This window comes from Toxotes jaculatrix, chromosome 14 (assembly GCF_017976425.1).
Source record: "Toxotes jaculatrix isolate fToxJac2 chromosome 14, fToxJac2.pri, whole genome shotgun sequence".
Lineage (NCBI taxonomy): Eukaryota > Metazoa > Chordata > Actinopteri > Toxotidae > Toxotes > Toxotes jaculatrix.
This window is the reverse complement of record NC_054407.1, coordinates 5,441,202-5,463,631: the sequence shown is the minus strand read 5'-3', so window position 1 is coordinate 5,463,631 and position 22,430 is coordinate 5,441,202. Positions and strand designations below refer to the sequence as shown.

General features: G+C 38.6%; 2 protein-coding genes across 6 annotated transcripts; both read right to left on the bottom strand.

Annotated features, from left to right (window-relative positions):
- Positions 1-361: 361 nt before the first annotated feature.
- lyn (LYN proto-oncogene, Src family tyrosine kinase) lies at positions 362-15,778 on the bottom strand. Of its 4 annotated transcripts, none has more exons than XM_041054551.1 (14): positions 15,605-15,778; positions 14,671-14,718; positions 11,277-11,413; positions 10,814-10,856; positions 9,766-9,871; positions 9,032-9,130; positions 8,732-8,835; positions 8,424-8,573; positions 7,700-7,852; positions 5,023-5,205; positions 4,729-4,805; positions 2,992-3,145; positions 2,229-2,360; positions 362-1,779 (listed from the first exon to the last, which is right to left on the bottom strand). In XM_041054551.1, the coding sequence occupies exons 3-14, from the start codon at positions 11,406-11,408 to the stop codon at positions 1,577-1,579; spliced, it is 1,536 nt and encodes a 511-aa protein (XP_040910485.1). In that variant the 5' UTR covers positions 11,409-11,413; positions 14,671-14,718; positions 15,605-15,778; the 3' UTR covers positions 362-1,576. The 4 variants fall into 4 exon arrangements, with proteins under 4 accessions (XP_040910485.1, XP_040910488.1, XP_040910484.1 ...); XM_041054554.1 differs by having other exon boundaries at positions 11,337-11,413; XM_041054550.1 differs by lacking the exon at positions 14,671-14,718.
- A 2,217-nt stretch (positions 15,779-17,995) lies between these two features.
- On the bottom strand, positions 17,996-20,307 carry pkia (cAMP-dependent protein kinase inhibitor alpha). 2 transcript variants are annotated; one of them, XM_041055898.1, is made up of 3 exons: positions 20,274-20,307; positions 19,454-19,644; positions 17,996-18,238 (listed from the first exon to the last, which is right to left on the bottom strand). In XM_041055898.1, the coding sequence occupies exons 2-3, from the start codon at positions 19,614-19,616 to the stop codon at positions 18,165-18,167; spliced, it is 237 nt and encodes a 78-aa protein (XP_040911832.1). In that variant the 5' UTR covers positions 19,617-19,644; positions 20,274-20,307; the 3' UTR covers positions 17,996-18,164. The 2 variants fall into 2 exon arrangements, with proteins under 2 accessions (XP_040911832.1, XP_040911831.1); XM_041055897.1 differs by having other exon boundaries at positions 20,138-20,282.
- Between the last annotated feature and the right edge of the window lie 2,123 nt (positions 20,308-22,430).

Genomic DNA, 22,430 nt, shown 5'->3' with positions numbered 1-22,430 from the left:
TGATAATACATGTTTACAATCAACTTTATTCAATTAATTCTGAATACACGTTAAATTACTGAATTACTGAAATGTATTCTGTCCATTATTATTGGTGTACTTTTTGTGGCCAAGGAAAGAAAGTTACCTGTTCCATTCATTAAAGCTCTTTCAAGTCACTGGAACTAACTATTTATGCAATTAAGCAAATGAAATGAATGGAAATTTGAGGTCAAAATCATGTGGGATCAATTTGTTTTTTTTTTTAAGGAAAATCAACAGATTTATTCAGGATAGGTCTTTCAAAGTAAGAGTGACAGCTAAATCTCTTGAATGAGAGGTAAACCTACAAAGACATCCAACAGAAAAAAACAAAAAACAATTACTGCATATATCTTTACTCCATGCAAAACGTACACATTCTCATTCAAACAGCAACAAGTGTACAGCTCAAATTATCATTAAGTGTCAAAGCAGCAAACAGCTCATTCATTCACATGGCACTTTAATCTGAAGTTTCTTTTAGTTTTGCACACCCAGAGCAACTTAGTCTGACCTGATGACACTTTCGATTATAAAAGAACATATTTGAAATGATGAAATGATAAAGACAATAGATTCCTCATTTAAGCCCTGAAACACACAAAACAAGCAAGAGCTACAACACTTCAATATGAAGTGCACTCACACGTGATCAACCCCTCACTGGTTAATGACACAGCAAGCAACAGATACAACAGTATTTACTTAAAATAACTGAATTTTTGTTAACACCACAAGGAGATCAGTGTCTCACGGTTAGAGCAGCTTTTATGAGACAATGAACAATGAAATGTAAAATGGATTGTCATAACATTGTAGAGCATCATTCGCTCCAATAACCTATAACCCAAATGGAAATGTTATTACGGAACACCACAATGTGTAAATCTGTTTTTACATACATGTGCCAGACAGAAATTTCAAGGTGCCTGCTTGAAAAAGGCTATCACTAATCTCTGCCATGGAGATGCACGTTATGTTTTATGAATACCTAAAAAAACACCACTAAACTGATACATTCTCTGCATTAAATTCATTTTGAAGTCAAATAGTGAAATAGTGAAATGTTTAGTATGAAAGGTGAACAGACGTGTATCAAGTCTGCAGAACTGTGCATTGGTATTTACAGATTACAGTTTATTTATAGTTTTACCTGTAAGTTATTTTAACGTAATGTCAATGTAAGTCAACGTAAGTTATTCCTGTACACCGCCTTTTTCCCAATATTACATTATTTACATAGACCAGGAATCAGTCAAGACACTAAGCCTCCTATATTCTATCCCACCTTTGCAAACTCTTTGTATAATGCCTGCCATTTGTTCAGTTCTGTACACAAATATATATTGAAATCAAACAGTCTGCTTGGTCCAAAACATTTAAATGTCTAGGCACAAGACTTTTGTGTAAACCGTAATGATCACAGTCTAGAAATGTATACAGAATGTGCCATATATACAAAGAAATAAAGACACACAACTAAAGTAGCTCCAGACATAACATGGATTTATATATTAAAGTCTTTCTGGAAGTGTCTCCCTGTCTTTATCTCTGTCTATGGTTGCTGCTGGTACTGTCCCTCTGTGGCAGTGTAGAAGTCATCCAGGACGCTCTGCATGTAATCAAAGGTGGGCCTGTCCTCAGGTTTGTTTTTCCAGCAGGACGTCATGATGTCGTAGAGCTCAGCAGGACAGTTGTCAGGCTGGGGCATCCTGTAGCCACGCTGCACCGAGGACATCACCTCTCCTTTAGTCATACCTGAGGACAAAACAAATGGGCACAGAAGTGTGAGCAGGAATATATAACACAGACCAATGAGCATAGTTGAAGGAATAGAAGGGTCAATCTACTCCATGATAATACTACACACAAAGCGACAGTGCATTCTGTGCAGTTTTTTCCATGCAGAATAAAAATTCTCCAGTAGAGGGCAGTAAATGTCAGATTAATGCCTTCCAACATGATCAGTGTAATCAATTTATTTCCTTCACTTCAAATTTGAAAAAAAAAAAAAAAACATATTACTTCAAAACATTATCAGAATTGTTTAAAAAAAATTTATCAGATATTGTTATTATACAGGCCCTGCTCTCAAATAAATGTAGTGAAGTAAACAGAACAATTTTTGTTTCTAAAAGTAGCAGTAGTCATAATAATAATAATAATAATGATACACCATAATGACATGTAGTCTCATTAATGTTTACCTGGGTAGGGGATTTTCCCGTAGGTGATAATCTCGTAGAGTAGAACTCCGAAGGACCACATGTCTGACTTGATGGTGAAAGAGCCGTAGTTAATGGCCTCCGGAGCAGTCCACTTAATGGGGAATTTAGCCCCTGTGGACAACACACACACAGTTACACACACACACAAACATGCACTTCATGTCACCATTAACACAAGGAATATGCTTCAGGGATATCAGAGATTCTGTTACTAAAATCTGTAAATGAGCATTAGAATTGATTCATGTTAATAACATTCCTGCACAGCTCGCCCATTCTGTCTGTGTAACATGTAATGGGAGGTTTACGTGTTTCCTGGTTTCAGCTCAGTGATCAGCCGAGCCGACACATGCATTTTCTCTCACCTATCTCTCTGTGCAGTGCTGCATACCAGACCCTGTCAGTGTCCTAACCTGGTGTGAATATGAAAGGAAACAGAGGCTGCGTGTGGTCTGTGGCTATCAAAGGCACTGGTCATAGTGGGGTGAGCAAATATGATAATGAACCGGTATAAAAACCAAAAGTGTCTGGCTTGTCACACAATACCATGTTCTTTTCAAATAAGGAACATATTCTGCTTACTAGCTCTCGAAAGGGGATTTTTACTGTAATGTGTCACAAGCATCCAGTGAGTTAATCGGGTCATTTGTGATGAGAAAAAAAAAAAAAACTCAAGACAAAAATGGAGACACACACATATTCCTGATTTTAAAAGTACATACACACACAGGGACAAATTTACCTTCTCTGGCACTGTACTCATCATCCTCTATGACTCTTGCCAGTCCAAAGTCAGCTATTTTACAGAGCAGGCTCTCTGACACCAGGACATTAGCTGCTCTCAGGTCTCTGTGGATATAGTTCTTCTTCTCTATGTATGCCATCCCCTCTGCTATCTGCAGCAGCAAGAGAAAAAATAGAATGTGCATGAATGCCTCGGTGTGACAGTTATCCCAAACTTCATTTAAATAGAGGAGGAGCAGGAATTGCCACTTGTAGGCTTTTTAAATTATTTTAACATCTTAATAACTCAATTAGGTAATGAAAATAATGGCTAATTCCAGCTCTCGTACAAAAGCCACCTAACAAATTATTGGCAAGGAAAATTCTAATCATTTATTTATACTCAATAAATCTGACTAAAAATTCTCTAGCAAACCATGTTTTTCTTTTTTCTTCTATATTTTTATTCAAGAGTGTTTTCTTATTTTTGCTTCATAGTGTAAATTTATTAATGTCTCATCTAACCTTTCGTTATGCTCCGAAAACCACATTAAGAATTAGCAGTTATCTTCTGCTTTTCAAGAATACATAGGGAAAAACACACTTTTGCTTTATTTTGCAAGTCTGTACAAGTCACTGGAAATCATAAAGAAATTGATTTTCTGGGAAGTGTCATGGAAATAGTTATGTAATTGTGTGCTATTCATAGAGAATCGATAAATAATGTGCTGAATTGAGTGCTTGACTGTTCGTAAATTTCCCATTTTTGCATCAACAGTTACTCATTGTACTCTGAAATGAAAGCATAGAACAGCTTATATATATCTGATATACAATGGAACAATCTACAATGGAAATGAAATATTCTTCAGAAAGTTCTTCCCAACTCTGTTGCAGAAGTTCCCATAAATGTGTGCTGCTTGTAGGTTGCTTTGCTTTCATTCTTCTGTCCAGTTCATCCCAAACCAGCTCGATGGGGTTTCAGTCTGGAGACTGTGCTGGACGCTCCATGTTTTCAAGCTTACCATCTTGTTCTTTTTTCCTAAGGTAGTTTCCCGCATAGCTTGGACTTATGTTTTGGGTCATTATCTTGCTGTAGGATGAACCTCCTGACCAACTAGGTGCATACCAGAGGGTACTGCATGGTGCTGCAGAATGCTGTGGTAAGCCATTTTGGTTCAGGTTGCCTCTCACTCTGTACAAGTCACTGACCCTGGATCCAGCAAAACAGCCCCAGATCATCACGCTTCCTTCCTAATCAAGAAAAGTTGCTGCAACTTTACTTTTTTTTTTAACCTCTGGCAGTTCACCACTTACCTTTGTACCATTTCGAGCTATTCATTGGACTTGAACTGCTTGAATTACAATAAAAAACTGTGGTGTTTTGATTGATAGTGTATATAAACACTCTTTGTGTTGTCTTGGCTTCTTATTCTTCATTTCAGGGTGAGTCTAGCTCTGAAATGATGGATGCATCAAATCACAAATAATTACTAATTATAATCAGAACAACTGTGAGCTCTGCCTACACCGGATAAAAAACATTTAGTAACATCAGCCTCTCAGTGGGCTCTTGCCACAGAGCAGCCATGTCTGTGGAATTTAACAGTGAAGAGTCAGATATTTACTTTTAGTTACTGTTCCTCCTTTCAGTTCAACAATGGAAACAGTGACGCGCCGTATGTTTCACAATCATGAGGGGAGTGAGCAGTGTGAAAAAGCAAAACAGCATACTAAGGCCTGTGTGAAAAGTCACCTGTGCTGAGAAATCGATGAGTTTGGGTAGTTGCAGCTTGCACCCGTCATCACTCTTTAGGAAGTCCAGCAGGCTGCCTACAGACAAGACAGAAGAGGAAGCAATGTCAGTGTCTTGTACGCCTAAACCTGCTAATCTCCCTTTGTGAAGGACGTCAAAGGATCACCTGTGTGGTCACATGAATGCTGGATGTCACAACACAAAGCTGCTGACATTTCTTAATAATATAAGCTTATTGTGCTGCTGCATTAATCGGAGTGTCACCTACGAATGCTAAACACAAAGCTCATTTACCGTTTGCCATAAACTCCGTGATGATGTAGATGGGTTCTGTCTTGGTGACGACAGCGTAGAGCCGCACCAGCCTGTCGTGCTGCAGCGTCTTCATGACGTTGGCTTCTTCCATGAAGGCCTCAGGTGTCATGGTGCCTGGCTTCAGAGTCTTCACCGCCACTTTGGTCGCGTTGTTGTAATAAGCTGGTCATGCAGAAAGAGAAGGGGAGAGGTGGGGGAATGGAGAATATTAGTCCATTTCCAAGAAAGTATGAAATCATCTGCTCGACATGCTGCATGGCTCTGCTAAACATCTTTGTTTTAGTCATTACTTTTTGAACAATCTTTATTAAATCTTTAACGTGTAAAACCATGATTAAATACCATTACATGTAGAGTCACTGTTTTCAGGTGCAACATTGCGCTGTATTTAGCAGTTATGCCATTTTCCGCGGAAAGTGTTGTCATGGTGAGAAAAAAATGCAAATAAGACGGACTATAAATAGTGTTTAAGGTTCAGTGAGCAGAGAAAAATGTCACAGCTGTTTGCTTCAGTTGTTAGATTTGAATACATTTAGTTTAATCCTCATAAACTGAGGCTGGAGCTGAAATATTGCATGATGTTATGAACAAATATGTTTTTTTATGCAAGTTTGAGCAGTTTAAAGGGGCAGAGCAGAAATTCAGTATTGCACTTCTGTAAACTGATGCAGCATAGGCTGAGATATTCCAACTTTTAGTCTGTGGATTAAACACTGAACCCCACATTTCCCACTATGCAATTCAGTTCCATCTTTCCACAAATACATCTGTCTGTACATCTTTTGTAAAGGCCCCCAAATATTTAGAGCTCTGCACCTTCAGATTGCAACCCAGGCTTTCTGTAAAAGACTTCAAGTCCAAGCTCAGATAATCTTAGATTTTTATTTATTTCTTTTTGATGCTATTGGCACGCAATACGATGGAAACACACAATTTCCTGGACACACACATTTATGTAATAGTGCACTCTAGGCAATGGGGGGGAAACGTTTAACACTTCAGCACATCAGGTTACATGTTAATCTGCATATTGTTTATGGGAGACCTGAACATCATATAGTATAGTACCAGATATCTGTGGATATCTGTGTTACATACTGCTATCCCACTGCATGTACACAGCCTGGTAATCAGCATGAAGCACTCAAAACAGTAAGAGAAAAGATGAGGAACCCACACGGGAAAAGAGGGAAGAGCAGGTGTGGGCAGGTGGTGGCAGTAGTGGGATATTTATGAAACTGAAACTGTTTCCTAAAATGAAACTGGATTCGTTTTTTTTTTTTTTTTTCAACTGCAGTGGTAGCAAAACACAATCCTACCCCCACTACCTCCGTCTTGTTTCAAAGAATTGCAGCAGCGGTTGTGTAAGTACTTGTGTAATTCACAAGAATATGTTTTTTTTTGTTAGTAATGGCATATTAAAAGGAAACTTGACCAAGCCTTGAACTGTAATATTCTGATAGTTCTCCATACCACATCACTTTCTGGAATATATATATATGTGTGTGAGTGTGTGTGTGTGTGTGTGTGTGTGTGTGAGTGTGTGTGTTGGTATGTGTGATCACCATTCCCAAACTTCCAATGCAAATCTCCCTTCAGACTCCAACATTTCCTCCATAGATGATGACATTGATAACACTTTCTGAGCCAGGTTTTTACTACAGATGCATGAGTGTAAATACTCAGCATAACTATGTAACACACCTAATGCAGAACTGGAGAAGTGATTTTTGTTTTACGGGAAGGAGGGCCACTTCCCTGTACTCTTTACATCTGCTGTCTCTGAAATTACAGTAATAAGAGAAAGGAATCTGAAATCCTTGGAGCTGCTAAACTAAACGAAAGACGTGTTTCCTCTTTACACAATCACTAAACTGTGCCTTTTGCAGTCTATATTTAAAAGTGCTGTTAGACATGAATCGGGGTGGGGTTGGTGTAATTGTGTGGAAGCTTCATTTTTCACATCAGAGATGTTACTGATGTTTGCATTTGCCAAAATTATATTTGAAATAATCCCTACATTGCCCTAAACAGAATCTCTACATTTCAGTGAAATTCTAGTTATTTGCATCATTAAAGTGGGTGAATATGTGGTGTTACTGCTCTTTCAGCCTCTCACTGTTTGATTTCTCACATTTGCAATTTGCGAAATTTCAAAAGCCTTGAGAAGAAGAAGCAGCTTGTGTCCTCTTCCTCTTTTTTGTTTTCAGAAACTACGGAGAAATTTTTACTAGCCATCTATGAAAAATGCTATTCACTAGCATGTTGCTCACGAGCTGATGATTTACTGGTGGTGACAAACAGTGAAGCTGCTAAATTCAGATAACTGTCTACTGCCGGTAGACACACATGAGAATTTATTTCCTCATCAGAAACTCTTTTACATAGGTGGTGTTACTACCACCACCACAGTTAACCCTCTGATCTGATGGGGCCTATGTGCTGTCTTTTGTTATGTCCCCTAATTCCAATCCAGCTTTGTCAAACCTGCAGGAATGTAAAACTCCCAGCAGCATAGCTAATGTAGTGTATGTCATTCAGGGAACAGAGGGCCCCTCCCTTTCCAATTTCACCCTCTATCTACTCTTAGACATAAGAATGCGTTCCTAGTCAACATTATTGATTAAATGAAGGTAAAAATGGTCTCTTTACTCACCCATCCAGACTTCTCCAAACTGCCCTGCTCCCAGTTTCTTCACCATCTTAATAGACTCTTTGGAAATCTCCCAGGCATCTTTATCCCACGGTTTCTGAGCTTTGGGTTTTACGCATGGACGGTCCAGTTTACGACACAGGCCATCGGCTTTGCCTTTGAGGTACACAGGTACAAACACAAACACGAATGCACACTGAGAACTACTGTATATATGCTTTAGTGTTCAATATGTGTTGATGATGAATAACATAACACAAGTCTTGTTCAAATCATCTTTTTTGATGAGAGCATCAGGATCAGGAAACCAGCCAAGGCTATGTCTGTGTACAGACTAAACAAAGCACATACAACATGTTTATAAGAGTCTACCAGACTAGCTCTGCTGCTTGCATGTAGTTTTTATGCTTTGCTCAGCCAATCACCTCCTTCAATCTTCTCATCTAAATTCTTGAGTATTTTGTCAAACTATTTATTTAAGCTATGAAAACTATTTTTAATCTTAAGTAAATGTCTAATCAATAATGAAATCATTATTTCATAACATGTTTTGCAAACATATTAAAGTGGGTGTCATAATTTTAGATAAGAGATATTAAACCTGTTTCCTGTCCGTTTTTCTGATCTTGGTTTTGCGGACGTCCAGTTGCTTCTCTTCTTGCCGCAGTGATGAACTACAGTACTCTTTTGCACTTTTTAAGTTCATCTATTCCAGAGTTGTACTCACTGTGGTAGTGTTTGATCATAGTGCCAATGTCAGGGAATGATATTTTAGGAGAGATGTAGCAGCCGCCATTATCCAGCATCCTTATCTTATAGTGTTTGACTGAATCTATCCTCTGGGCGTCAATGTCTCTGATGGACAATGAGTAACTCCCTGTGAGAAAAAAAAACAACATAAAATGAAAGAGACTGACTCATGGGCAGTTCAAATGGTTTAAATGAAGTAGGAGCACTGTTTGAAATACATATGCTGAAAGTGGAGGTTGTTTGTGAACCTATCTCTGCCTCTCAGTGCTGTTGTAATTTCTGTACCTTTTGATGTTTCACTTTCCCTGATAAGAAAAGAGCCTGGTTTGTTAGCTGGAGCCAGCAGCTGCCTCTCTGCGTCCTTTCTTGTGATGTCCTTGAAAAACCAGCTGCAATGAACAGGAAACTCACTGACTACATAAAATGGACATATGTCTCATTTTTAAATTGTCGTAGATTAAGTCTTTTCATACAATGTACAATTTTGTAAGTGTCAGTATGAAACAAAATGTAAAAAACAAAAAAAACAAACTAAAAGTCATTTATTGAGAATCTGAAGTCATTTATTTAGATGAAGCTACTCACTCCTCTGTTTCCATGGTGTCAGCCTGAGCGACGTAATTTGATGGGATGAATCCTTCTTTGTTGGTTGTCAGTGACTTTGCTTTCCACCACTCGCCACGTCTGCAGTGAATATCAATTCATTTTAGCACAGTTATACTTTTTCTTTGATTGCCAGTGTTTACAGAGCGGCTTCTGTAAATCCCAGGTCTCCTAAAATGCTTTTGAATCTTATTTTTCCATTAAATTATACTTCATTAGCTTAAAAGTGCAACAAATCATTTTCTACTGACTAAAAACATCATATATTCTGTTTTGTTTTTGTTCTTACTTTTTTTTTCTTACTTATATGATGCTTGGAATGTATGAGTGGAATATTGTTTTTAATGGATGTACCAAATTGAAATCTCGTTTCTGCATGTCTAAAGCATCATTCATTGGATGTTTCCTCAAATTCAGCCTGAAATATCTTTTTGAGACAGTCATATCTCGCTTAGAATTTAAATTATGTTTTGTGATTTTGAACACTTTTTGGTGACGCAAGAGTCTGTAATGATGCACCAACCATTTCAGTCTGTCAGGGTTGAGAATGAGCGGATGCACTTTGACGGTCTGCTCATGTAATGCAGTTTAAACAGCGCTCCGTTTTGCAGCTTGTGCTTTCGTCTTCGGTTCTCGCCTTACATGATGCAGTATTAGTAAGTGACGAATGACATTTCCTGGATGAACACAAGTTAATATCAACATCAGACACTCACTCCTCTAAGACTTTCATCTTTTCCCCTTTCTTGAACCCTAAGTCATCCGGGTGAATGGCTTCGTACGGGTAAAGGCCGACCACTATTTTGCCAACCCCCCTTTGCTCTGAGAGATGAAACAGAAAAAGATATTGACATGTTAAACACTGTGCAGCAAAACAAATGGGTGTACAGCTCAATTATCAACAACGAGGATGCATTATGTGTGTGATGCTGCAGGGCAAGCATTCATACTATAAAGTAATCTCAGACAAAGGTTAAAGACTTGATGAACAAACCCACAAGCAGTGACTGCAGATGATCTCACTGGCAACTTTAACTAAATGTTGAAAGTGTGACTGCAACTGGCGTGACACTTCCTCAACACACTCAAGGAATCATCTTCATTCATGTTTGAGCTGGCATGAGTAAGTGAGCACTAGTCTTGGTCAGCATGTTCCCATAATTGTACTTCGCTAACTGCCAATAGTGTCAATCATAAATAACCTTTTACACCAGCTCTTACTCAGTTGAGCTTATATATTTAATTTTACAGTGTTTTCATTTTAGGGTCCATGTAATGTGGCTACACATAATTTAACGGAGAATGCTCAGCACTGGCCAACATATGCTAGTATCAGCTAAGCTAACGTGGAACATGTAGCTTAGCTAGGGAAATAACCTTGCTAGCTGGATATTTATTAGCAAATGACAATGTAGCAATGAAGGGTAGGCTCAGATATGCTTAAGTATAACATTCAAATGACTATATTGGAGTTATTGGTCACTTCATTCTAACATTCAGCACAAAGCCGGACTGAGGTTTGAGCAGACTGTGCTGCAACGAAGCTTGAATACTTAAGGTTTTATAAGCAATCAATTAATTCTGTTTTAAGAATGTAAATCATTTTGTAACTTGGCAGTAAAAGGGCTGTATAAATAGAATTATTACAGAGTCTCACCTAGCTTTCCTAGGCATGTGTTTTTATACCAATACTTTTCTTAAAGTAAGTCACTAAGTAGGAAAGAATGAAATAAGAAAAAGAAAGAAAGGGAAAATGGGGCATACCTTCCAGTTTTTGGAAAACCTGACCAGGTAGCAGGGAGTTATTCTGCAAAGACAGACCAGGAGTTTTCAGAATCAGAAACAAAGTAAATGCTTTATGATAACAAAGATGTGAAAATCTGAATCTAACACAACAATAATAATATTCTATCTATCTCTCATCCATTATTTTAACAGACACATCTGTCACTTCTATCTGTTAATTTCCTTCTTATCCTTTCTTGTTGTGTGAGTTATTGTTTTTCCAAATCAGAAGGAAAGGGTGTGTCTGAATTTTACATTCTCCATTAAATAAGATTTTAACATTGTGTAAAACAATAAAATACATTAATGCTTTGATTTTCCTTTAGCTTTTTACTTTGTGTTAAGATCAGCATCATACCACTTTTTTTTTTTGGCAGAAATGAATGGCCTATTTTTAGATCACAATTCGGGTGTTGTTTAGCCCAGCTGTCTGACTACTTACTATGTTGTTTTTTTTATTGGAGGTGGGGTCTCTGACATAGTGCGTTTGGTCGGTACGTACAGTCTGCTGGCTGATCTTCCCCTCCACAACTGCGCTCAGACCTTCGCTCAGCGTGGACTTCATACAGCCCATCCTGCCTGCAGGAGGAAGTGAGAAAAAGGAAGAGTGAACTGGACTGTTACACATTTACCATTTACAGCTGCTGGAGCTGAAACAAACAACTAGTGGTTTGACCTGGTGAAACGTAAAATGTTTGGTATCAAACACCTGTGACTTCTCAGTTTTGGAATGTAAAAATAATACAGAGCTAAAACAGTCACATAATGTTTTCCTTTTTCATGTTTAAAAAAGTCAGAGGAAGTCCACATATACACTGGTGAGGCCTACCACTTTGTGACCAGGCCACACCCAAAATATGAAGGAATTCTTCTGTAAAAGGACCATTACACTGATTTTTAAAAACTCTCTACTTGACAGATTAACAAGCTTTTTAAATCACAGTCTGCTTTGTATTTAACATACAAATGACCTGAGCACCACCTGATCCAAACCCCACACCTGATAGTGACGCTACATCAGGAGCAGCAGTAAAAACACTGCACATCTATCATTGCAGCGCTTGATATCGAAATGACTCTTTTTCACTACTGGTCGGTCCATCACATGATGGATCACTATGTGTGTGTATAAGAGGTGAACAGAGCCTGTAAGGTGCAGAAGGTACCGAGAGTTGCAATGGTGTATGCAAAATACTCAGAGATAAATCTGAAAGTCAGTATTTACATTCTTTCCAAAGAAAAGAAGCATCTCAGATAACGGTAGTTTGTATACAGACCCAAAACATGGGGTCTGATTCTCAATTATGAAGTTTGAAATTGTATAAATTCCTCTGGAAATTAAACTTTGCACTCTGACCATTTTGACTGAGATGTAATGTGTATGTGTAATGTAATATCTAAAAAATATCTATTCCTTTCTTCTTTATCTATTCTTTAGTTGTCTAAACATAACTAACAACTATAGCTGACATGTACATGTTGTGCAGTAAAATAGTACAATATTCTCCTCTGAAATGCAGTGGAGTAGAGGTAAAAAGAAGCTTAGAATGGAAATTCTCTGGAAGTACAAGTCCCTCAAAATTGTTCCTGAGTACAGTACTTGAGTGAATCTACTTTGACCATTACTAATCCATGCAGGAGTTCTGTCTCCTTCCAAAAGATATTTAATATGTATTTTGCTTTCGTGGGAAGTAGGATTGCATCTCATTCCATCATCATGTGTCTCAGCTGAAATTTATTTATTTATTGAGTGTAATAAAATATTTATTGCTGCCGTTTTCTGTGTTAAAGCCCACAAATGCTGATGCTTACATACAAAACTAAATGACCAACCAATCTCTCCCTCACAAGAAAAAAATAAAACTTCAAGCAATGCTTCCTGTGTGATGTTTCAGAGGAGGTGTGAAGGTTTCAGTGACCACAGCCTAAAATCTAGAAAATAATCAGTGTGACATGAAATTTTGGTCACTTTTGATGCAATATGGTACGTAGCTCTGTAGGCATAGAAAGGCATAAAGGTTCAGGGAGAGTTTTAGTTTCAAGGACACACACAGTCCCACATATGCACCTTGCCAAAATTTACAATTATAAACTTATTTTATGCACCAAATGTCCACAATAATGTTCAATAGTTATGGTTAATTTTTGTGGAACTAGTCCTGGCATATTATACGATTTTTATAATAGAAATATAGAAATATCTATTAACACACACACACACACACACACACGTGACAGAGAAAAACAAATATTTTTATTAAAGTTCACATCCAGGAGAAGCTGTTGTTTTCACATTTTATATCCAAACTTTGGACCCTTTAGAGAATATTTAACCAGTTTCCCAGCTTGGTTAGATAAACTTTTAATCTAATATAATAGAGGTCAGATACTGAGTATTCACTTCCTCATTGTTTATCTCTTCTGACTTTTCTCAGTTTTGGTGTTTGGTAATGTTTAAATTAACACAGATTTTTTTTTGGTTCAAACAATGAACGGGCTGACTTATTCAGCCCGTCTCTGAGTGTGCGTCTGTGTGCATCTATTTTTTTTGCGTCTTTTGCCAGTGTAAAAACCTCCCTTGTCAGGACCAGTAGTCCACCTGCGGACCAAAGCCCAGACCTAATGTGTGTGTGTGTGTGTCAATCATCAACTTAATTGCAGATGTTTTGCTTACAGTGCATGAGTCTGACATGGTGGAATCACAGTTCAGACTTTTACAAAAGCAGCATAACTAAGCACCAAAGTCCTGATCTCAGATAAGATAAGATCAACTTTATTGATACCACACAGTGAAACTGAAGTGTCACAGCAGCAGAGGTACATGCTGGCCATAAGTCAACGCCTTTTTCTAAAATAATAAACACAACACTGTTGCTGTTTCAGTGGGAATCTGAAGCGCATGACTTGGCAACACAAACTGAGAAAGGAGGAACACACTTACTAAGTCCTGCAGGACAATGAGTGTTCTCTAAAACAGCAGGAAACTGAGAATGTAGGTTTTCAGTGGATGATGGATTTTACAGGAAATGGTGTCTGGCCAGTCAGAAAACAGGCAGGAAAAGGTCAAGAGGAACCAGTGAAGAGGAAGAATCCTAAACATTAACACTTCTTTAGTTTTATAACCTCCATAAGCAGCTGAAAAGACATGTTAATCACACATCTCTTCACTTAAACGTGTTCACAACATGATTGTATTTTTGTTCCTGAGGAAATTCATATGTTTATGACATTCTACATGTTTGTGTAGCATGCAAAGGTCGCTATTCATGACAAAGACCTGAGTCTGACTTAGACTGTCAGGAAACAAAAATCTGCCACTATCCTGGGAACGTTGTTTCACTGGTTTTTGGTGATAAAGTACTGAACTATCTGAAATTTTGACCTGGTGATGGCGCTGCTACATGAAAACTAGCGGCGAGATGGTGCAAGGATGAAAGTCAGTGGATCTGTGTGGAACTAAGATTCAGCCCCTAAGGGCAATAAGTATTTCATGTTGGTATTTCCAGTGGATGTTAAGACATTTCACTGGATAAAGGAAACTTCTGATCTGTTGGTGACACTATAGAAAAAAGTCAAAGAATCACCAAAGACAGAAGGCTTCCTCCTGAGGAGAACATGAATGTGTGCTGAGATATTTTAGACTGCACCAAAGTGGTGACTGACACTCTCCCTGAGAGTGTCACACACATCTCCACTGATAGTGTCACACACATTTGCATTTACGCTTGTCTACAACATAATGGTACGTGTATACTTGTGTTGATTGTTTAGACAAGAGTCAGAGACAAAAAGGTTCAATCACCATCAACCTAATGGCAAACAGGAAAGGGGCTCACCTGAAAACCATGAATGGAACTTAACCCTTCAAAATACAGGTTTCCAAACTGAAATGACAGAGAGCAAATCCCAAGAAAACACTGACAAAATTTTATAGACAATTGTGAGCCATGAGCCTTTGTTGTTGACAAAATGTGAAAAAAAAGAGTGAATTAAAGTGTTACAACCCACTGCTGGGTGGTTTATCACTGGGTTGTTATGTGCTTTGTTGCATTAGTCCCTCAGTTATATTTTTAACTTGACAGTCAGCAACCAGCCGGAAACCAAAGGTCTAAACAGATTAGGAGCCTGCTCATACACATACACACACACACACACACACACACACACACACACACACACACACACACACACACACACACACACACACACACACTGAAGGCCCTATGCAGTGACGAACATACAAACTTTCTCCTTCCTCCTGGCTGAGCCAAAGACTGGGGAGGTGGAGAAATGAAAGGAAACAGAGGAGAGGAAATAACCCAGCGTGGAATTTGGTGCAATTAATTGATAGGTCTGGTCACATTTGCAGCAATGCCACCTGAAGCCTACATTAAATTAAGTCAAACTGGTGATTTATTCATTTTCTCAATATTTTCTCAATATTCTTTTAATAACAGGCGTTGGTCAAAACCATAACAAATCATACTTAATGTTTAATACAAGCATTCACACTGAAATCTGAGGGTAAAACTCTCTTTTACACCTTACAATAACTGAAATATTTTTCAAATTAAAAGTATTTAAAGAAACTTTCTGAAATGGATTGAATTTCCAGGTAACATTTACCAATTGTGTTTAATTTGTGCAAATTAAACTGACACTTCTGTGTCTGTGTGTGGGAGAAGGTGTATGAACAGCCTCTGATAGTGCAAAATGACCTCATACAATTCTGACTGCTTTCATTCACACTTCACATGTATTTGTGCTTACCTCTCTCACTGTGTATCCCACCCTGCTTAAAGAAATGGTTAATCCAGAGTTTTTGGAAGTCTTTTAGTCCTCAGACGTCCTCTCTGAGTTTTTCATCAGACTGAGTTATAGACTGACTGACTGTCAGGCTGGTGGTGTTTGGCTTGACAAGTGGGTCAGCCAGTCGACATGGACTGTTACTCACCAGAATGAGGAACTTAGAGAAACTGGTCGGGGATTTTTCTTTCTTACTGAAACTTCCTGGTACGATTGTCTAATGATTATTTGCATAATAAGCAACACACACACACACACACACTCAGACACACAGGGGCTCAGCAGACAGATGGTTTTTTAAGCCTTTATGTACAAAAACAAACCTGCTAACTTCAAGAGATAGTTTTACAATATTTCATAAAAATAAGGACCATCACGTGTCCTGTGGCCTATCACTTTTCCTTTTATTATTATTATTTTTTTTAATCTCATGGAACTGTTGATAATGGAAACATGAGTGTTAAACATAAATATTTTTTTTCTACCACATTTTGTGCATAATACATGTTTAAATGTCAGTTTTAATAAATTCTCCTACAGTGCTCCCTGCTGGCCAAATTGCTGAAGTACATCAACACAAGAAACTGGGCATTTTACTGTCATCCATTATTTATTTGACTTTTTTTTTGTTGACACAAGAAGTAGAAAATATGGTTATAGTCAGACAAACACCTACACATTTAGCAGAATCATGCACCTGCCATATGTCTACATGCTGAACTATGAACATCTGGGTTTACACAGTGTAGTTGAAGCGGCAGAGTCACTATACAGTCACATGGCAGTTTACAATCTGAAAACCTGACTGAATGAGTATCATAAAAAAGAGATATATTTTATTCACCCTAATGTCATCAGCATGAGTAAGAATGAGACACAGTCAAGCTGCAGTCTTACAGTAAGATTATACTCCGTAAAACTGGGGAGCAAAATGACAAAATACACAGTTTCAAAAGTGCATGCACGATGGTCTTTATGGGTGATGATTATGGGATGTTACCGTTGTTACACAAAGCAGCAGGAATGTAGTTCAGCCTCAATGTCGGAGACAGAAACTGTCACACAAACATGTTTTACGTACTGGAAGCTCCACTGAGTATTGCATTTAAGGACTTAGTTTGACATTTTGGGGAAATGTACTTTACTGCTGAGATGATGTGATGAGAAGATCAATGCCACTCTCACACCTGTATGAGACATTATGTAGCTGGAGCTGGCAGCTGGTCGGCTTGGTTTAGCTAACTAGCTTAGCTCGACCTGTTTCCTAAAACAAGAAAAAAGGCAGCAGTGCTCCGTTATCAGGGGACTGAAGTACGTTAATGAACAACACAAACAGGGAATGGAGGAACACACTTAGCTAATCTGTGGGCTAATCAATGCTCCTTATCATCACCTCTGAAGCTCAGTAATTAACTTGTTCTGCCTCATTTGTTTAATTCATTCAGAAACTTAAGTGTGAAAACAATTGAGTCTCCGCTGGTTGCCTGGCAACCAAGAAATATTTTAGTTGGATAATGGCTACCATACTAATTAGTGAACTTTAGAGGCGCTGGTGGATTCTTGTTGCCCTCGGATATGTTTCCCCTCTTTCCCAGTCTTCGTGCTAAGCTAACCTTCAGCTGACTCCAGCCACATATTTAACATACAGACATGAGGTTGGTATCGATCCTCTCGTCTAATTCTCGACTTTTGTTGTTGTGATTATAATGGCATCATTACAAAAGTAAAAAACGAAAAAAAGTATAAACATTTTAAAAGATACAGTAGTACACCATCATCATTTCCTTTTTTTAACCACTGAACCAGTAAAATATGTCATCCTTCCTGACTGCCAGTGCCACACCACCTTTCCAGTGCTAGTCTGCTGCTTTCTACAACATAGGCCAGTTTAACATACAGTACACATCTGGATTTTGTTCAGACTTCAACAAAATCTACAGAAAAAGTTCATCTTTCAGTAACCAGACCCTGCTGATGGTGTTTTCCAGCTCTACTACAGCTGAATAGTCCAATTCCCTCTACAGTATTGTCAATTTAAAGGAAGCACAAGCCATTAACTGGCATTATAATCTCTATCAGCATCACTACCTCTACAAACATGCTACTCCCACTGTGGCCCATTACATCAGCACGTCTCAGTGGTCTTACAAATTGCTTACACTACTACAAAACTCACACAGTTTCTCTCTGTTTCCTCTTTTCATTCCCAGCATCCAACCTGTGTGTTTAGTAACTAAGACTGAAAGTAAAATCAGCTTTACAAGAGTTACAAATGTGTCTTTCTGCTCCCACCGACTCAGAAAAACAGCCTGCAATCAGTATGTTATTCTACTGCACAGCAGAGCCACAGGGACAGGAGAGCGCTGGATGATCACATCACAGCACAGTGCTTCTACAGTGGAATTTTTGGGTGTCAATGCCCTGCTTATAGGCACCTCAGCAGTGGTGGTGCTACCCTGCAGCTACCAGCCCACTTTGGACAAACAAAATTCATCAGACATAACACACACGTCACACATACAGGTTAGCTGTTCCTCTGCTCAGCATCCCTCTGTGCTGAGGAGGAGGAGCTCTGGCTGTCCTCTGTGTTGTCTCCCTCTGCAGAAAAAGGAGGAAAAGGAGAAATGTTTAACTTATGGGCCATCAACATGGACACAGCAGCTCACAAAAGACTGACAGACTGTTAGTGTAGACTGTTTCTGTAACACTAAGCCACAAACCTCTGCAGCTGTGCAGCTTACTTTATGTACAGTAGGTCAGAAAAAGCAAACAACAAAAATCTAACTTAACTTGGAAATGATGATAATCTAATTTTGAAAGCTTATGTTGTCTAGCTTCTGCATGCTTCAAAACTAAATATAAATATCAGGGTCTGTAATTGCCACACAGCAGCAGAAAGGCTGACGAAAGTGTCAACCCAGTCTTTTTTCTTCAAGACTGTCTCTCTTTATTTAGGATACAGCAGTACACCTTCAACTTATGCCTGCACACCAGCAGATTAAGAATATAACTGTGAATCCCATATTTGAAGCATTTTGACTGTACGGGCAGTTGAGAACATAACCCCCCATTTTGTGAACCGATAATGAACTTTCTCAGAGGAAGCTTCTAATGTTGCCTAATGAAGCGGGACAACTTTTAGAACACTGTTTGTCTCACTTTGTTGGAGAATAAAGACCCTCACTCTGAGTACGCACTTACAGAATTACTATGAAAGCGCACTAGATGAAGATAAAAAGATTTGTCCGTCATGATTAATGTTCACGATCAGCCAAACTATGATGGAAAACTTGTAAAAGAGAGGCAGCATCATTCTCTGTAACCTTGCTTGTATTTAGCGTATAAATAGAGACTCACATGAAATCTAAAGTTACAGTAAATGTATGCCGATGACACAGTTAGGTCATAGATAGTATGTGGCCACAATGTCTGCTCAGATGCAAACAGAAAACAACATGCAAGATTTTTTTTTTTGAGAGAGACTAAAATAAAGAGGACAGAGGAGGTGGTTTCCGTGTTGAGCCTCAGTAACACTGAACTGTGACCACAGAACTCTGTGGCTAACCTGAACTGCTTTCGAAGACAAGACACTACATACAGTGCCACTATTTCTACTTGCTACTGTGTTACACTTTGTAGCCAGGCCCAAGTCCACATCAAACCCATTATTTGAATAGAAACACTAAAGCAACGCATGTATTCCATCCCCTGAGGATATCCCCAAAGGAGAAACTACTACAAACTTCCATTCGTGAATACATAATATTGGTAAACTCACAGTGTTGCATATTACAGTATAACACAGTAGTTTACCTCCCCCTCCTGCATTGATGTGCAACTGGGACAGAGACAGAGTGAGGGGCAGCTCCCGTCCCTCGGGGTCGGTGGGACTCTGCAGGATGTCGTGCAGGGCGTTCCTACGTCCCGTCCTGCCAGAGGCAATGAAGTCTGCGTACGTGGCCTCAACATCAGACATCGCTCGAGCATCGTTCACACAGCAGCACCTATAAGAAGGAAAGGGGCAGCTTTACTAACTAAACACACACATTCTTTAGGTTCACCTGCATACATCCGAATATGTAAATGTATTTTCTATTTATCATCCTCCAAACAATGTTAATATAACATTAAAACTAGACATACATATACATATTTATGAGAAGCATTATTTAAAAAGGCAGTAACAGGAATAGATATTTCATTTCAGTTCACTTTTCGACCTCTATATAAAACGATGGGTGTAATTTTAAACCCATCATGCACAGTATTAGACTCATGTCTTCATGTCATGTCTCTCAAGTCTTAACAGTTTTGCTTTTCATTCATTTTCACAGCTTTACAATGTGAAGTAGCTCCTGCTGAACCAGGCAGCCCGTCCATTATTAGGCCCACAGGTCAAGTATCACGGAAACTGGGGACTACAAGTCAAATCAGATTCTAATAACAACCAATGAGGCGACTTTATTGTGTCTAAGCGTCGTTTCAGCGTGTCCTTACCTTCAGTGATAGCTCTACCAGTGTCATAACCCGAAGCTACATCACTAGGGAGTGACTTCACCTACATGGCAGAGCGACGGGCCCGACATCACATCAAGCGATCCAACAAAACACAAAGAAAAAAATATATATTTACCAAAACCGAGGAGCGAACAGTGGATGCGAATCCAGACGCCTGACGCTACATACCGCAAAGTGTCAGCACATGAAAACGATTAAACCGTATCAATCACATCAACAGGACGATTTGAGAAATCCCCAATCTATTCTCCATGGCCGTCGCATCTTCCTCCTTCGCGACCAATGAGCAGCCGACAAACCGCATCTGAGCGCTGATTGGACGGGAGACACAAAAGGATGAGAGGAGAGAGCTCTGAGCAGCACCGGGCCTGGTGATGCATTCTTGGTCACCTCGTAAAATATCAATTTTTCTTTGTATCTATGTTTGTGCTGGCTGTAAGGCTGTTTAAGATTAGATTAAAAAAAAAAAAAAAATCATCAACCAATCTTAAAGCAAAAAAGCCAAGCATTTAATGCTTCCAGCTTCTCAAATGTGTGCACTTGCTGTTTTTTCGTCTTTTAGTAAACTGAACGTTGGGACTGTTTGTCAGACAGTTTTTTTTTTTCATTATTTCCTGATATTTTATGGACCAAACAATTAAACCATTAATTGAGAAAACATTCGGCAAATTAATAAACAATGAAAATAATTGTAATTTTGGTGTAAACATGGAGAAGACTGTAACTGCAGTCATTTGATTAGTGTTTACAGTTAAGTTATGACTTTATTATTTTTATTATTTTTTTTATTTTTATTTTTATTAAAGTCCGTTGCTCACTTGCTCTCAATACACACACAGACAAACAATGGTTCACAGGTGAGGTGGGATGTTGATCAGTATTGGCTCGGGATGGGTGTCATCACGCGTCTCAACTAATGAGAGCGTTTGGGGTGGGCCTAAGGCTGCTGCAGCGCTCACGTGAACCGGAACAGAGAACAACTCGGCAGAAAATGGAGACAGGTACCAAACTTTTCCATGCGTATTTTCATTTTAAATCTCTTAAAGACGGCGGAGTTGATAGAACCAAAGTTGTTTGTAACTGCAAAGTTGAATTTTTTTTTATCACCGGAGAAGTTCGAGTCTGAAGTATCACTTAACTACAACACACACCGTTGATGCCAGCAAATCACCCACCCAAACAAACAGTGACAGTAAATCCCAGTTGTGTACGTCTTTTTGTGTTCGACCCCTTCACTTCACTCTAACAGGGACACTCGCTACTGAACGTAGACTATTAATGCTGCTCCTTGATAAGAGAAAAATGTTTCTTCTGGTACCTGTTCACCTGTTTTTCTGTAAAACTAGATAAAACGTTAATGCCCTGGCAGTGGCAAATAGCTTTGGTGTTATATTTTGAGTACATTTATCTTTAAGTTGATATTTACAAGAAATAGTTTAACTGCTACTGTGTGAAGGGAATACCCTGTTAAAGAGCACCTTACTTGTTTAAAGTGTATGCAAACTAAATGTTATTGCACTTTTGTTCATATAGCAGTACTTTTAAAATGAAAGTGCGCAATACACTACTTTTGAATTCATTATTGAATTTTTCCCATAACAATGTGATCAGTCGCAATTAAAAATTTTAATCGTTGCCCAGCACTGCTTTATATTATATGTGTTTTTATTGTTGAATATTCAACCTTCTGCACCGTGCTGTAGTGGAGGGAAAATAATTTAAAATACAGCTCAAATTTGATTCAGAGAACAGAATTATCTTTATCTTTATGTACACTGTATACAGTAAATATAAGATGTATTAGCACTACTCCATATTAGTTCCATAGAGTTTTCATCATCCAGAGTGGGACCACGCCAATGTGAAGGTAGACTGGAAACAAGGCAATGCAAAGAGATTATACTGTGCAATACTAATTCAAACCACAGGGTGAAGCTCTAGACAGTATGAGTGAACACAGCTTTTTGTGCCACATAATCGTCACTACAAACCTCTACACATTTCACTGCTGCAGTGAGTCAACAAATATCTTGTGGTTGTATAAAACTGCAAGATATTGACCAATCACATCCAGTCAGAAACAGATCTAAACATAATGAATAACCATCTGTATGCTGAATCATTATGTATTTCCTCTTTCCACAGAACATGTGCATCAGCTTGTCAGGCTAAAGATCTGGGTTCAACACTTGTCACCCAAAATGAACTATTGGCAAAGGTAAATATCACTACATCAAGTTGTTCTTTAAAGTATCCAGCAGGGCTGTGCAAT

Bases quoted from the DNA above. Each gene is read 5' to 3' on its own strand.
- lyn (XM_041054551.1), bottom strand. From the start codon at position 11,408: ATGGGCTGTATGAAGTCCACGCTGAGCGAAGGTCTGAGCGCAGTTGTG. The intron at 8,836-9,031 runs GTGAGTAGCTTC...TGTTCATTGCAG, and splicing joins GACACCATGGAAACAGAGGA to CTGGTTTTTCAAGGACATCA. The intron at 8,574-8,731 runs GTACAGAAATTA...TTTTTCTCACAG, and splicing joins GGAAAGTGAAACATCAAAAG to GGAGTTACTCATTGTCCATC.
- pkia (XM_041055898.1), bottom strand. From the start codon at position 19,616: ATGTCTGATGTTGAGGCCACGTACGCAGACTTCATTGCCTCTGGCAGG. The intron at 18,239-19,453 runs GTAAACTACTGT...CTTTTTCTGCAG, and splicing joins CATCAATGCAGGAGGGGGAG to AGGGAGACAACACAGAGGAC.